This window comes from Seriola dumerili, unplaced genomic scaffold (genome assembly GCF_002260705.1).
Source record: "Seriola dumerili isolate Sdu_G_001 unplaced genomic scaffold, Sdu_1.0 BDQW01000302.1, whole genome shotgun sequence".
Taxonomy (NCBI): Eukaryota; Metazoa; Chordata; class Actinopteri; order Carangiformes; family Carangidae; genus Seriola; species Seriola dumerili.
Genome location: NW_019174557.1, coordinates 750,527 through 763,076, shown reverse-complemented (window position 1 = coordinate 763,076; position 12,550 = coordinate 750,527). Strand labels below are relative to the sequence as shown.

The window sequence follows — 12,550 nt, the reverse complement described above, 5'->3', positions numbered from 1 at the left end:
TTCAATATTTAATTTAATTTATTTTAGCAAACTCAATAGTCTAACCTAAAAGCTAATGAACTATACGATAACTATATTGACTTGAGTTTGAATCAAGCACCTCATCAAGTAAAAGTGCATAATATTCTCAGTGTTCCTAGATCGAGTGAGTATATAAACTTTAGCACGAATATCAAAGATCTGACAATCATTGTTTCTCACATCAGACCAAATGAAGGCATGGCTGTTCCTCTCCAGTGTGTCCCCACTGTGCGGGTACATGCTGCAGATGGCTGAGGGCTCTGGGGTAATCCTTCACTCTCCTCTGCCTGCCTGCCACAGCCAGTCACGGGTAAGATCCTCCATAATGCTTCGTCACTGCCTCTGAATGCATCACCCTTATGTAACTGCTTGACTTTCACCCATGTCCGTTTTTTCAAAGAAATGAGGTTTAGTGATGTCATGACAGGATGAACTTGTTGGAAAAATCATTCAATTTATATTGCAGACACATTAGATAAGTTTCTATGCTTTATTTTATTTTATTTTTTTTTAATTTTGGATTCCTAGTAGTTGTTGTATCTTGTCCTGGGGTCTGTATGAAATATACACAATACAAATCAACTCTTACTACACAATAATGGTGACAGTACAACAGCTACATACATTTAGACGTGAACTGAGCTGTCTCAGTGTCTTTTGTCTCTTCATGTAATCCCAGACTGACTCCCTCTTGTCACTGGAGATGGGTCTTTATGACTCTGGCTGTGTGTTTGGGTTCGTTGTCATGCTTCTGAATGAATTCAGGAACGCTCAGACGCCTCCCCGATGGTATTACGTGAAGAATCTAAACATCTATCGTGTCTGAAACCTTTGCACAGTACTGTATATAAATGGATGGAGAAAACATTAAAGAAATGTCATCCAACACAATGACACCACAAAGTACAAAATTATCTTGGATTTCTGACACTGGTGGTTTTGTACCACTTAGGTTGTCACTGCAGCGATTTATCACACCAGTCCTGTATATATATGTGGAACACAGATGAATCGTTTTTCCCAGTCAGCAGTTCATATTTACGATTAATCCCATATGGACTTGTATGCAGCATTTGCTCTGCATGCATCTGTACAGGGTGGAGTTTTTTTATGTACCATGCAGTCCAACTGGTAAGTTTTTTTTTTTTTTTCACGAATTGAGCTCAACTTGCAGACTCTATTTTTAAATACAGGAGCTGGAAACCATGCGTGGTTGTTCATACTGACTTTATTGATCTCTCTCTCTTTAGACTCCCACAACCATTTCCTTACCTCTCAGGTTTTGGGATCTGTCCATGGCACGGTATAGGAATCTGGAACTGCAATGCCCTTATGAAAGTATCCCTGTAACCCCTCCACCAGTTACCCCACCTGTCTCCCCTACCCCGCCCAGCACCACCCTCTCTCCTGTGCTGAAGCCGAGAGTCATCTGCTCCTCCCATCAGATGACTGTGGAGCTCCCCTCTGGTTCCACCTCTGGAATTCTTCTTAAAGGTGTGTGTGTGTGTGTGTGTGTGTGTGTGTGTGTGTGTGTGTGTCTGTGTGTGTGTGTGTGTGTGTGTGTGTGTGTGTGTGTGTGTATATATGTTCCAGGTGCATATGGTTGCCATCAGTGCTGCATGAGTTGAATTTTAACTGACTTCAGGAAGGCTGCTCTGGTGTACAGTCGAATGGGGGTGGGGGTTGGTTTTTGTTTTTTTTGTGTTTTGTTTTGACTGGGCAGCACTTAAACTTTTGTCCTCACCATGCTGAGAGCTGTAATTGTGCCATTTAAAGTCCCAACAAAAATTGTATGTTTCCACATGTACTTTTTCAGACATCAAAGGGAACTGGATGAACCTCCAGGATGCCCCAAAGCACTGTGGGTATTCTGCAAGCAAAGGCAAAAATGGCAAAATCCATTTGAGTCTCCAGTTACACTCACGCTGCCACATGAGCGTGCAGGCAAGTATTGACTCTGATTTCACACTGAGCACAAGACCTTTTGTATAATTGACCATTTGCTTTACCTATTAACTCTCGTATAAACATTTTTCTCTAAAAGGGTAAAATGTACATCATCACTGTTGTCTACATGACAGTAGATGGGAGAAGGGAGGCTCAGTTTTCTTGTCCAATTGGCATCCCAGGGCCCGGAAAAGGTAGATAGATTTTATGTTTACACCTCTGAAAGGCTATTCAATTTGCCAAAGGGTGTTTTCCCCAGGCCATTCAGAGTTATTTTAACTTTGCGGCTGACATTTGTCGTGCTGTCCCACAGAGTGCAACCTTCCCAGCGACCAGCGTCTCCCCTGCGGACCCGCGTCTGTATCCCAGCCACAGTGCCTCTCCATGGGCTGCTGCTTCAGCAAGCACCCCCCTGCCTGCTACTACCCCATGGATGGTGAGCTGCAGTTTGTGTCCCCACTGGCATTTTCACGCCACTTAGCTAAGTACAGTTGAGCTGTTTTGGATACGGAAATGTAAGCACTACAGCTGCTAGATGTGAGAAGAGGCATATTCAGGGCCAACACAGCATGATTCAAGCTGGCAGTGACACAGAATGAGAAAAGGGTATAAGATACCTTGGGTCTCATTATCAATTGCCTCCTGAGATTTCTGACCTTTTGTTCATCTGACCTTTACATAACTGTGCATGTGTATCTATATATTTGTGTGTATGTGTTTCCTCCTCCAGAGTGCACTATTGACCGCCACTTTGTCTTCTCCGTGCCTGCCTCCCTCACCGAGCCCCCTCTTTCCCCTGCCCTGCTCGTCGCTGCCAGCAACTCCACCTGCAGACCTCAGAGAGTGACTTCTGACTATGCTTTGTTCAAGATCCCAATGGATGGCTGCGGGGCACGCAGAGTGGTGAGCTTTAATGATTGAACACTTTTCCCAGAATATTGCCAAGTTGAGGAAGACATGTGCCTAAATAGGAAGTTTGTGCCCAAAAGGGCTTGGGGTTAGGGCAAAGGTAGGGAAGTCAGAAAATATTGAGAGACGGAGTAACACAGTGTTCGTTTTGGTCTTTTCATGGGATTTATTAATCGTTGTAAAAATAAAGAATAACTCCCATTGTTATCCTTTTAAATGGCCTATATTTAATTAGTCCATATACTAACTTGTGTGTCTGATTCTGTCCTGACAGAGGGTGGGGAAAGTGGTGATCTACATGGTGGAGATCATTAACAAGGTTCAGGCAATCAGCCTCAACTATGGCACCATCACAAGAGATTCTCCAGTCAGGTCAGAGCTTGTTGCACTGCATCCATGTTTTCCCCTGAAGTGCAGAGAGGATACAGGAGTTTCATTTTGACCAAACACTAAACCAGTTAATGTCAGTTACACTCATTTCATTTAAATATTTTTAAGGAAGGTTAGTGAGATAAACTTGCAATGATGCAACTGATTTTTCTTTTTTTTTTTTATTTCTTTTTTTGGCTTGACGTTTTTGTTGTAATCAATTACACATTTGGTATTTTTTTCTTATTTTACTTGCCTACATGACATTGACTATCTTTGGGGAAAAATATACTTTATACAGTAGATGTCCAGTGGTCTAAGAATCTAAGTGATGCCAATTTTCATGGTTCGATTCCAGCGTGGGATCGTCGTCGCCATTCCCCTTCTCTCTCCCTGCATTTCCTGTCAGTTTTTATGTTCAGCCATCATTTACGCTTTAGATTCCCATTACCATGTTTCCTGTCTCATTCTCAGGTTGTTGGTGGAGTGCCGGTTTCAGCCGGGCACCGTCCTGACTGTGAGCTACCTGGTGAAAACGCCCACCCTTGGCCCTGAGGTTCATACCCAGGGAATGTTTGGAGTCCAGCTCAGAATTGCCAAAGGTGAATGGTCTTCATTTCAGCACTGACAGCTGCTTTGCATAACTTAAGAAATATAATTTTGTCCGAGAACACAAGGTTAGTCCAGTCGAGATGATTGAATAACAAATCGTAAATTTCAGCACCATATGAAAGCTTCAAAACCTATCCTGATCATCTGTAGAGAATGTCCACCTGATGTTTTGAGTGGGCGAAAGTTACTATTATGATCTCTGGTTATTCCAACACACCTCCTTTTGTCCCAGATTCTCAGTACAACAGCTATCACCCTCAGTATCACCAGCCCCTGCAGATGCTGCTGGGGAAACCCCTCTACCTGGAAGTGCGGCTGCTTAACGCCCCAGATCCCAGTTTGGTGCTGCTGGTGCACTTCTGTGTGGCCTACCCCCGCTCAGGAAAATCTGTGTGGGTGCTGCTTTACAACGGGTATGTTGAAACATCTCCTGTGTGAAGAGAACATCAACAAAAAATATTGAGCTCAACATAGTTACTGCAGAAACACCAGAAATGAAGATTCACTGCACAGAAATATCACATTTTAAGAGAGTTTTTCCCTGAATGGAGACAACAGGGAAAGTGAAGAGATGTATATTTTTGAAACGATTATCCTCTTATCTGATTGGTTCATTACTCCAATGTTGCTCCCTAGATGTCCCAACCCCTTGGACCCAGCCCCGCAGCAGGCTGTGGTGTCTAAACCACGACCACCCTTTCCTCAGGGTCAGACCCGCCGCTTCACCATCAGCACCTTCCAGTTCCTTCCTGATGGTGAGTTCAAGGACCCAGAAGAAGAGGTAAGGATGAGCAGAGACCCTTGGGTTCTATAAATAACAGTGGTCGGGATATTCTTGACATCTAACTGTGTTTTGACGGGACATGGCATGTAAAATCATTACATGACAATATTTGAAGGAATAGTTTGTTAGTTTGAGAAATGCACATATTTGCTTTCTTGCCAAATGTTAGATGAGAAGATGGGTACCACTCTTGTGTTCGTAGGATAAATATGAAGCTATAGCCAGGAGATTGTTAGCTTAGCTTAGCATAAACCCTGGAAACTGGGGGAAACAGCTAGCCTGGCTCTGTCCATATGTAACACATCTGCCAACCAGCTCCTCTAAAGATCAATGATTAATTGTATCTTCATTCAATCTATGGAAACCCAAAGTGTGAAGTTGTTTATAAAGTGCTGGTAGGGGGGTGTTTGTTTCTTTTCGACAGAGACAGTTAAAGTTTTTCTCTCTTTCTTCTTTATTCTAAACTAAGCTTTTTGGCTACTGGCTGTTCCTCCATATTTTACAGATGGAGAGGAGAGAGGTATCAATCTTCTTCTCTGACTCTCTGCAAGAAATTAAATTATGTTATTTCTCCAAGTGTCCAACTGTAAAACAGTAAAACATGCAGCTGTCTGCCCAGGGTGCTTATGAATTTTCCCTTGTGATGATTAATAAATTCTTATCTGAGGGTGGCAGTTAGACCCCCAGTTTATTTTAGCCAAAAGTAAATATAAATTTGTTAAAGTATATGACTTTCCCTTAGTGCAAATTCAGTTTATCGCTTTAGTCATCAAAAGCATGTAGTGGAAAATGAAACCATTTACAACTGTATCTCTAAATCTCAAGTCAGCATTCATTACAAGGAGATGTGGAGAGGCCATTTTGTAAACTGCACATTCTGGCCAAATCTCAATTGCCAGCAGCTGTTTGTCACAGTACATTGTGCACACTCTGGAAACTGGACGCTACATCTAATCCTCTGCTCTCGGCTCTCAGATCTACTTCATGTGCTCAACTGAAATCTGCTCACCACGTGACGGACCTTGTGTCGAGGGATGCTTTGGCCAATGACGGTGAGGAAAATTAGCTCTCTGTCCTCGAGTCACCCACCACACCCCTCATGAACTCTGGAAGATCACATGAAAACACTCATGAATGAGCCCCATTACACTGAAAACGGCCTGAGAGCCAGTAGTGGCTGCTGGTTCCATATGACAGCAGGACAATGATTTAGTAATGAGGAGGGATTTGAATTATTTATTAAGACGGATCCATTTCCTGTTTTTCAGTTACGACACGGATAATGCTTGAAGTTGGTTGACAGGAAGGTGATGGATATGATGATGATCTGGTAAGCAATGCTAGAATTGTGTTGAACTCCTGTTTAAAATACACATTGGGTTACATTTCCGTTCTGACCATATCTTGACTGGCCTCCTCTTTTTCAGACCTCAGACATCACTCATTTAAACTGGCAATAAAAGCTCTTAAAGGACACTGAGGGTGTGTGTATATTTTTGTTTCTAAGCTCTCAGCCACTTGGTTTTACAGCAGGAAGTGGCACTCCATCAACAAAAGGGAGGCAGCTTTGTTTACGTGAACACTTGGCCCTTGTGTACTGAGTCTGACTGAGAGTCAGACTGGCCTTCTTTGTTGCTCTTCATGTGGAACATACAGTAGGTTTACAGCAGTAGAAGCAGACAATTGAGGAAGGGAAACAAGATCTAAAACATCAGTAATAGTGACTGCGTCTGAAAGTGAACTTCAGAATATTTCCACTGAAGCTTCGTCGTACAAATGTGGCCAGATTAACCTGCTTGGGGGCATTAGGCCAAAAATTAACCCAATCAACCCCCCACTGTGCAGTGTGTACTATACTGCTTTGCTGGGATATTACATAGCCCAAGGTTTATTGTGTTATAATTGGATTAAACAAATTAAAATTCTGCACCATGTCAGCACAATACCATTTAATGGCTTGTATTACATCAGCTAATATTTTTGTGATGCATATTATGATTTTACACAGATAACATTACAATTAATGGAAAAAAGAGAATTAGCAAACCACTCCGCCAAAGAGCCTCACAGACTTTACAGATTAAAAGTAAACGTCTCAAACAGAACTATAAGAATTCGCCTGTATGTATGTATGTATGTATGTATGATGTCTTGTCATAATGCCAGGCAACCCAGTGCAGACTAGGAAGCTGCTGCTTCAAGTCAAAACAATTGTCTGGCACTTATATAATTGTGTGTTATTTGTAGGAACTAAACCAAAGAATACAATGTTAATCAGTCAGCTGTAGAGGTAGGAATATAGTGTTGACTTTTTAAAAAGAGCCAAGGCTAACTTTTTCCCCCTTTTCCAGTCTTTATGCTAAGCTAAGCTAACTGTCCTGGCTTCTTTGTTTTTAACAGTTAAGAGTGGTATTGATCATCTTAATTTACTCTCGTCAGGGAAACCATATTTCTCAAAATGGTGACCTAGGTAACTATCAAAGTAATTATGAAAGTAGAAATGTATACACTGCCATTGGAGATTTGGAGGGATAACACACAACAGATTTTTAAATTGTGGAAAAGTGAAATAACCTGCATCAAAAGTAAGAGACATTGTGTCATACATTTTAAGATTAAAGATGGGGGGGGGGGTCTTAAAAATCAAGATTAGGATTTTCAAATCATCTTTTGCTTGTATTGTAATTTGCTACAGCAAATTGCCTTTGAAGTATGTGCACCTCCTGGTAGCCTTTGACCACTGGGTGTCATCCAAGCAATAAAAATGCCAGAGGAACATAAGGTACTCCATGCTGCATGACTCACAGCTGGGCTTGTGTGAAGACCTTGGCCTGCGTGTTGGTTGTGTAATGAGTTGGGAATGAAATCTTCCACAGCTAAACTTGATGATAAGCCCACCCCTTCGAATACTCTGCCATGTTAACGTGGCCTTAAACAGCGCAGAAATAAGGTAAAACTCAAGAGTCGTGCACCAGTACAAATGTAAAGAACAGAAGAAACACTTGATTTAGAGGTTTCGGGATGAGCAGTATGAGCATGTTAGTTTCTCTGGGCAATAAGACCCCCCCCCTCACCTCAATGCACATACATACACATACACACTCTCTCACACACCTCCCCTAAGTGAAATGTATGGAAGCACTGCGGCACACTGCGTGTATTTGCAGGCTGCATGGCTGCCTGGCTCTGCGTTCAAAGGGAGAGCGGAAGATAGGAGGAGGGGAATGACTACACCGAGAGAGTAGGAGGAGGGAGGGAGGACAATTTCCTTTCTGTAACACACGCTACAAGAACACACCGGGAAAACGGAGCGAGGAAAGAAAATAATAGGCGAGAAAGAGAGAGAGAGAGGGTGAAGGAAACACCGCAACCCGTCCGTCCGTCCGTCCGTCCATCCGTCCGTCCGTTGGTTGTTTTTTTTTTTTTTTTTTTTGGGGAGGGGGGGAGAGAGAAATCGTCTTTTCTTTTAACGCAGACTTGCGGACTAACATGGGGGGAAGAGAGCGCTCCTGACGAGGATTGACTTTCAGTGAACCTCTGCTCTGTGGCACAAGTCTGAGGCTAATAAGACAAGAGAGGAAAAAAGGGCGACAGGGAAGACATGTTGAGGGGTTTTTCGTCTTGAGGTTGCGGTAGGATGTTCATGTTATGCTCTTACAAACAGGCGGCTCTCGTAGAGAAATAGAAAGAGGGCAAATGGAAATTGGGCGGTAGGCTATGCTCAGGAGCCATTGTTTTGATCGGTGTTTATTTAATTGGTTTGTTATGATCTGAAATAGCGAAGGCCTCTCAGGCAGCCCCGCAGTAAATAAATACACGGTCAGCAAACAGGGGCTACATCGCAGGAAATTAACCCGACAAGCCTGCTTATATTTTAGGGGGCATTTTTTAAAAATTGGACCGCTGTGTTTTGCAGTAAGTTAAACGCGGTGTTTATGGGCTATTTGTCTTTGAAACCAAACGCGGTGTTGCTCAGCAAGAGCCAAAACATTTCCAGATACATCAACTCTTAAGGGGGTCATACAAAGGCCCAGCAGAAAACACAGTGGAGGCTACTTGGCAGCTTTAAAAGGCTGCTTTAAGTGCATAGTACAGAGGCTGGGTTTAAGCACAAAGGTGCACAAGATTAGTCGGGTTTATCCCCAGTTTAGCTCGAGCGAGGGGAAAAAAGAAGATTTTTAAATGTTAATGTCGACCGACGTTGCATCAATCATGCTGCCAGTGTCCCGGGGTCTCATGGACCGGGATAGAGAGCTGGACACCATGGCCGGGGTGCACACCAACCCGGGCGGCGCTCCTGCAGCTGTCCGGGGCATGAAGCGAGGAGACCCGGAGCCTGACGGACAGACGGCGGCGGCTCTGGTGGACTCGGCCGGGGCGGAGTGCAAGCGTCCCCGGATCGACGGCTCAGGAGGAATCGGCGAGGTTGGTCAGGTGAGGAGAGGAGTCTTTATGTACAAATCCAGCAATGCAGGCGCGACTTATTCGGTAAAGCAAAAAATGTGGTGCTAGGATCTCTTAATGCACGATAGGGTTATCTTTTTATCCCATAAACAGACGTAAAGAAACCCTCTTTTAGTTACTACAGTGTGCTTGCATATGTAACCTGTTTACTCGTGGTGGTTGCAGTTAGTTGTATGCAGATAGTTGCAGCTACAGCTACAGCTGCAGCAGAGGGGCCACCAATGGGCCCAGTCCATTCCCAACACTGCAGGAAATACCACCACATTTCACAGCTAGAGATGACTCTACATGCTCTTAATTCAGTTGTAAGAGGGCATTGCAATAATCCACATTGAATGCAGTTCATGCTGTTCATTGGGCAGTTACACTGCAGCTGCCATACTGCACCCCAGATATTTACTAAGGGTTTAAGAAGCAATTGCAACGCAGTACAATTTGTATAAACTCAATCCACAGTGTTTACTGGCTTGTAATGTCTGGGCTCAGACGTCCTGTTGCTTCAAAACTCTTCAGTGAGCATCATCTGTTTTATGAATATCAGTAAGGCCCAGGCAAAGTCCCAGCTGAGGGTGGTGAATGTAAACAAACCTGACCTTTTATTATGCAAAAAAAAAACATCTGCCATGTGGCATAATGGTGTGGACAACATTTGGTTTAGAATGGAAATTGATGTCAGTGTTTGCTTGTGTGATCTTTTGTTTGTGAGGGGGGTAAACAAATACATCCAGTTTTAGTGGGGTGCAAGCAGCTCAGGCCTTATCAATCTAACTACCTTGATTCTCAGGCCCCTGCTTTTATCAACATTTGTACTACAGTGTTTGGAATAGCCTCTCATTCTGCATTTAACCTCTCTTAACCTATTTCTCAATGTGCTGTTTTTGCCACCCCTGGTGATCCAAACATGGTCAAATATTTCTTAATAAAGCATCATGGGAGGACAGGAGGATGCTCAGGACATCATTATGGTATATTATGGCGGGTGAAGCACTCCTTTCTAGAATAGAAAGCTCTTTCTCCGCCATGAAAGCACCAGTAATGGAGGTGAAGTGGCCTGTTTGCTCCTGTTTGGAAAACTAAATGGCTGGCTTTACATCGTCATGCTGTCTGTGAGTGCTGACAGACAGGCTTAGGAACGTAATGCACTTAAACACAGATGTGAGTGGAAGAGTGTGTGTTTGTGTGGGAGAGAGAGGCGCAGATCAATACTTCAGCACCTAAAATGTATTGAACGTGAGCTGGCTGGACAGTCCGGAAATGAGAGTGGGAGAGATACCCCCTCCCTCCCTCCCTCCCCCTCCCCCTTCCTCTCTCCCAGTTGGTGCAGGAACAGATTTGCCCTATCACTGGCAGTAAAGAGGCTTTGTTTCCAGCTAATGGGATCACATCTCATACTGGAGGGGGCATTATAACCACACTGATCTCTGAGATCATTATCTAAGGTAGAGGATTTATACAACACACATGCACATACATACACATACAGCACTATGAATATTAATGTTGTAATGTGTGTAGAGCTGCAACAATTACTCAATTAATCGATTAGTCGATTGACAGAGAAATAACTAATTGATTAAGTAATTCTTTAAGCAAAATTGCCAAAAATATAAAGTCTCTCAAATGTATTGATTATTGATATGTTGTTTTTCTGCTTTTTTATGTAATTGTAAAAAAAATTAATGTTTTGAACTGTTGGTTGAACAAAATGAGACATTTGAAGACTTCACTGTGGACTCTCAGAAACTGAGATGGAGAATTCTTCATTGTTTTCTGTCATTTTATAAACGAAATGATTAATTTATTGAGAAAATAATTGGCAGATTAATCAACAATGAAAATAATCGTTAGTTGCAGCCGTAAATTGGTGTTTCGCTTCCCCAAAAGCCATACTGGGTGTCACTGATTAAGGTTGACCTTTTTACTAAGTTTCACCACGTAGGGGATTTTTTTTACTGTGGTTTGTGACTCACACACTGTAACAGTCGTACTCCAATCCCAGAGCGTGTGTATGTAAAACACTGTGACGTATTTTTATCCCCCTAACCTGGTGACACCATTAATATTCTAGAAACAAATTGGGTTGAGTGACGTTCAGTTTTCCTGCTTTTTAAAGCACTTGGCTTTCCATGAAATGTCTATAAAAATGCACACAAGCACTTCTGTAAAGCTAATCTTCAGAAGAGGGTAAAGGATGGAAAGTATTACAGCAACCCATTCCCCAGCTTTCATAAAGCAGTGTCTCCCATCCTCCACCCTTTCCATCCCCCGATTAAAAAAAGAAAAAAAAATATTTATAAAATGTATTTATTGCCAACATCATGGCAAAAGTTGACCTCTGACCTGTAACTGAAGCCAACACAATGAGGTGTGGTTGTGGTAAAGAGCAATCCATTTAAACCACCGCAGCCTAATAATGAGATCTTTCCCATTTGGCCATTGACCCTGCTGTTTTTCTCATTAGCTGGTAGGGTATGATGTCATCACAATGTGGGGGTGGAATGCGCTGTCAAGTCAGATATATAAAGTTTTGGCAGAGCAGCAATGCATGTATAAGTCAGTGCAGCATGCAGTACATGACTGAATGCTCAGTTAACTCGGGCAAATAAAGCTAGTGGAAGAAAAAAGCTGGGTGCATTCAACAGAATGAGTTCAAATGTTCACCACTGCTCATAGAAATTAGATGCTGACCTCCTGGCGCTGACACTGTGCTCATCTAGTGTAGATTTTAGATGAATAATAAGATGAACAGGCCAACAATTAGACTACTCCCAATAAAAAAAAACCCAGAAAAAACACATTATGAGTCTGTTTTGCATTCCACTGCTGCACTGGTAAAGTCCTGCATTTTTTAGGACGACGGGAGATTCATAACAGCACCCTGCGTCTCCAGCTCGAGTCAGATTTTGGCAAATGTTGAGAGGAGCTTGTCGGCTTCAATATCCATCCGGCGTGCTGCTGAGCAGCCCATGTTTTGTTGTCACTCTGCGGAGGAACCGGGGCTCTCTCTAACCTAATAAGGTCTTGCCTGGGGTGACAGCACTGAGGACAAATGACTTGACTAGGACATTAATGTAGGTGGATCACCCCTCTGTACTTTCATCTCAGGCCCGGCACTGAAATAGAATGAAAACGTCAGCAAGAAAAATGTACTCTTGCTGCGAGTTCAGAATATTTATTTAGTTTTTGGGCTCCTGTTTTTCTGTGATAAATCGCTAGCAGAGGTCTGTTGACTGAATTATGTTTGAGAGACCAATAGACAGAGTGTATGTTTTGGTGCTCTGCTCTGGGGCAGATCTGATGTGCTTTAAGTGTAGTAATCTTCACACATCAACTGCACTTAAGTGATTTGTTGCTCTTATAGTATTTCTGATTTTGATGATGCATATTAATATATTGATTAATTAATATTAATTCCTAGTTAGCAACTAGACAGCATTTGTTTGT

The 12,550-nt window shown here is 42.7% G+C and overlaps 1 protein-coding gene across 3 annotated transcripts in view; it reads left to right on the top strand.

The window, feature by feature from the left end:
* The first annotated feature begins 8,094 nt into the window (after window positions 1-8,094).
* Window positions 8,095-12,550, top strand: part of LOC111231504 (RNA binding protein fox-1 homolog 2-like) — a 32,770-nt gene continuing 28,314 nt past the window's right edge. For all 3 annotated transcript variants that reach the window (XM_022758611.1, XM_022758610.1, XM_022758612.1), the window contains exon 1: window positions 8,095-9,076. In XM_022758611.1, coding sequence (XP_022614332.1) covers window positions 8,825-9,076 — 252 coding nt within the window. In that variant the 5' untranslated portion in view covers window positions 8,095-8,824. The remainder of the gene's footprint in view (window positions 9,077-12,550) is intronic.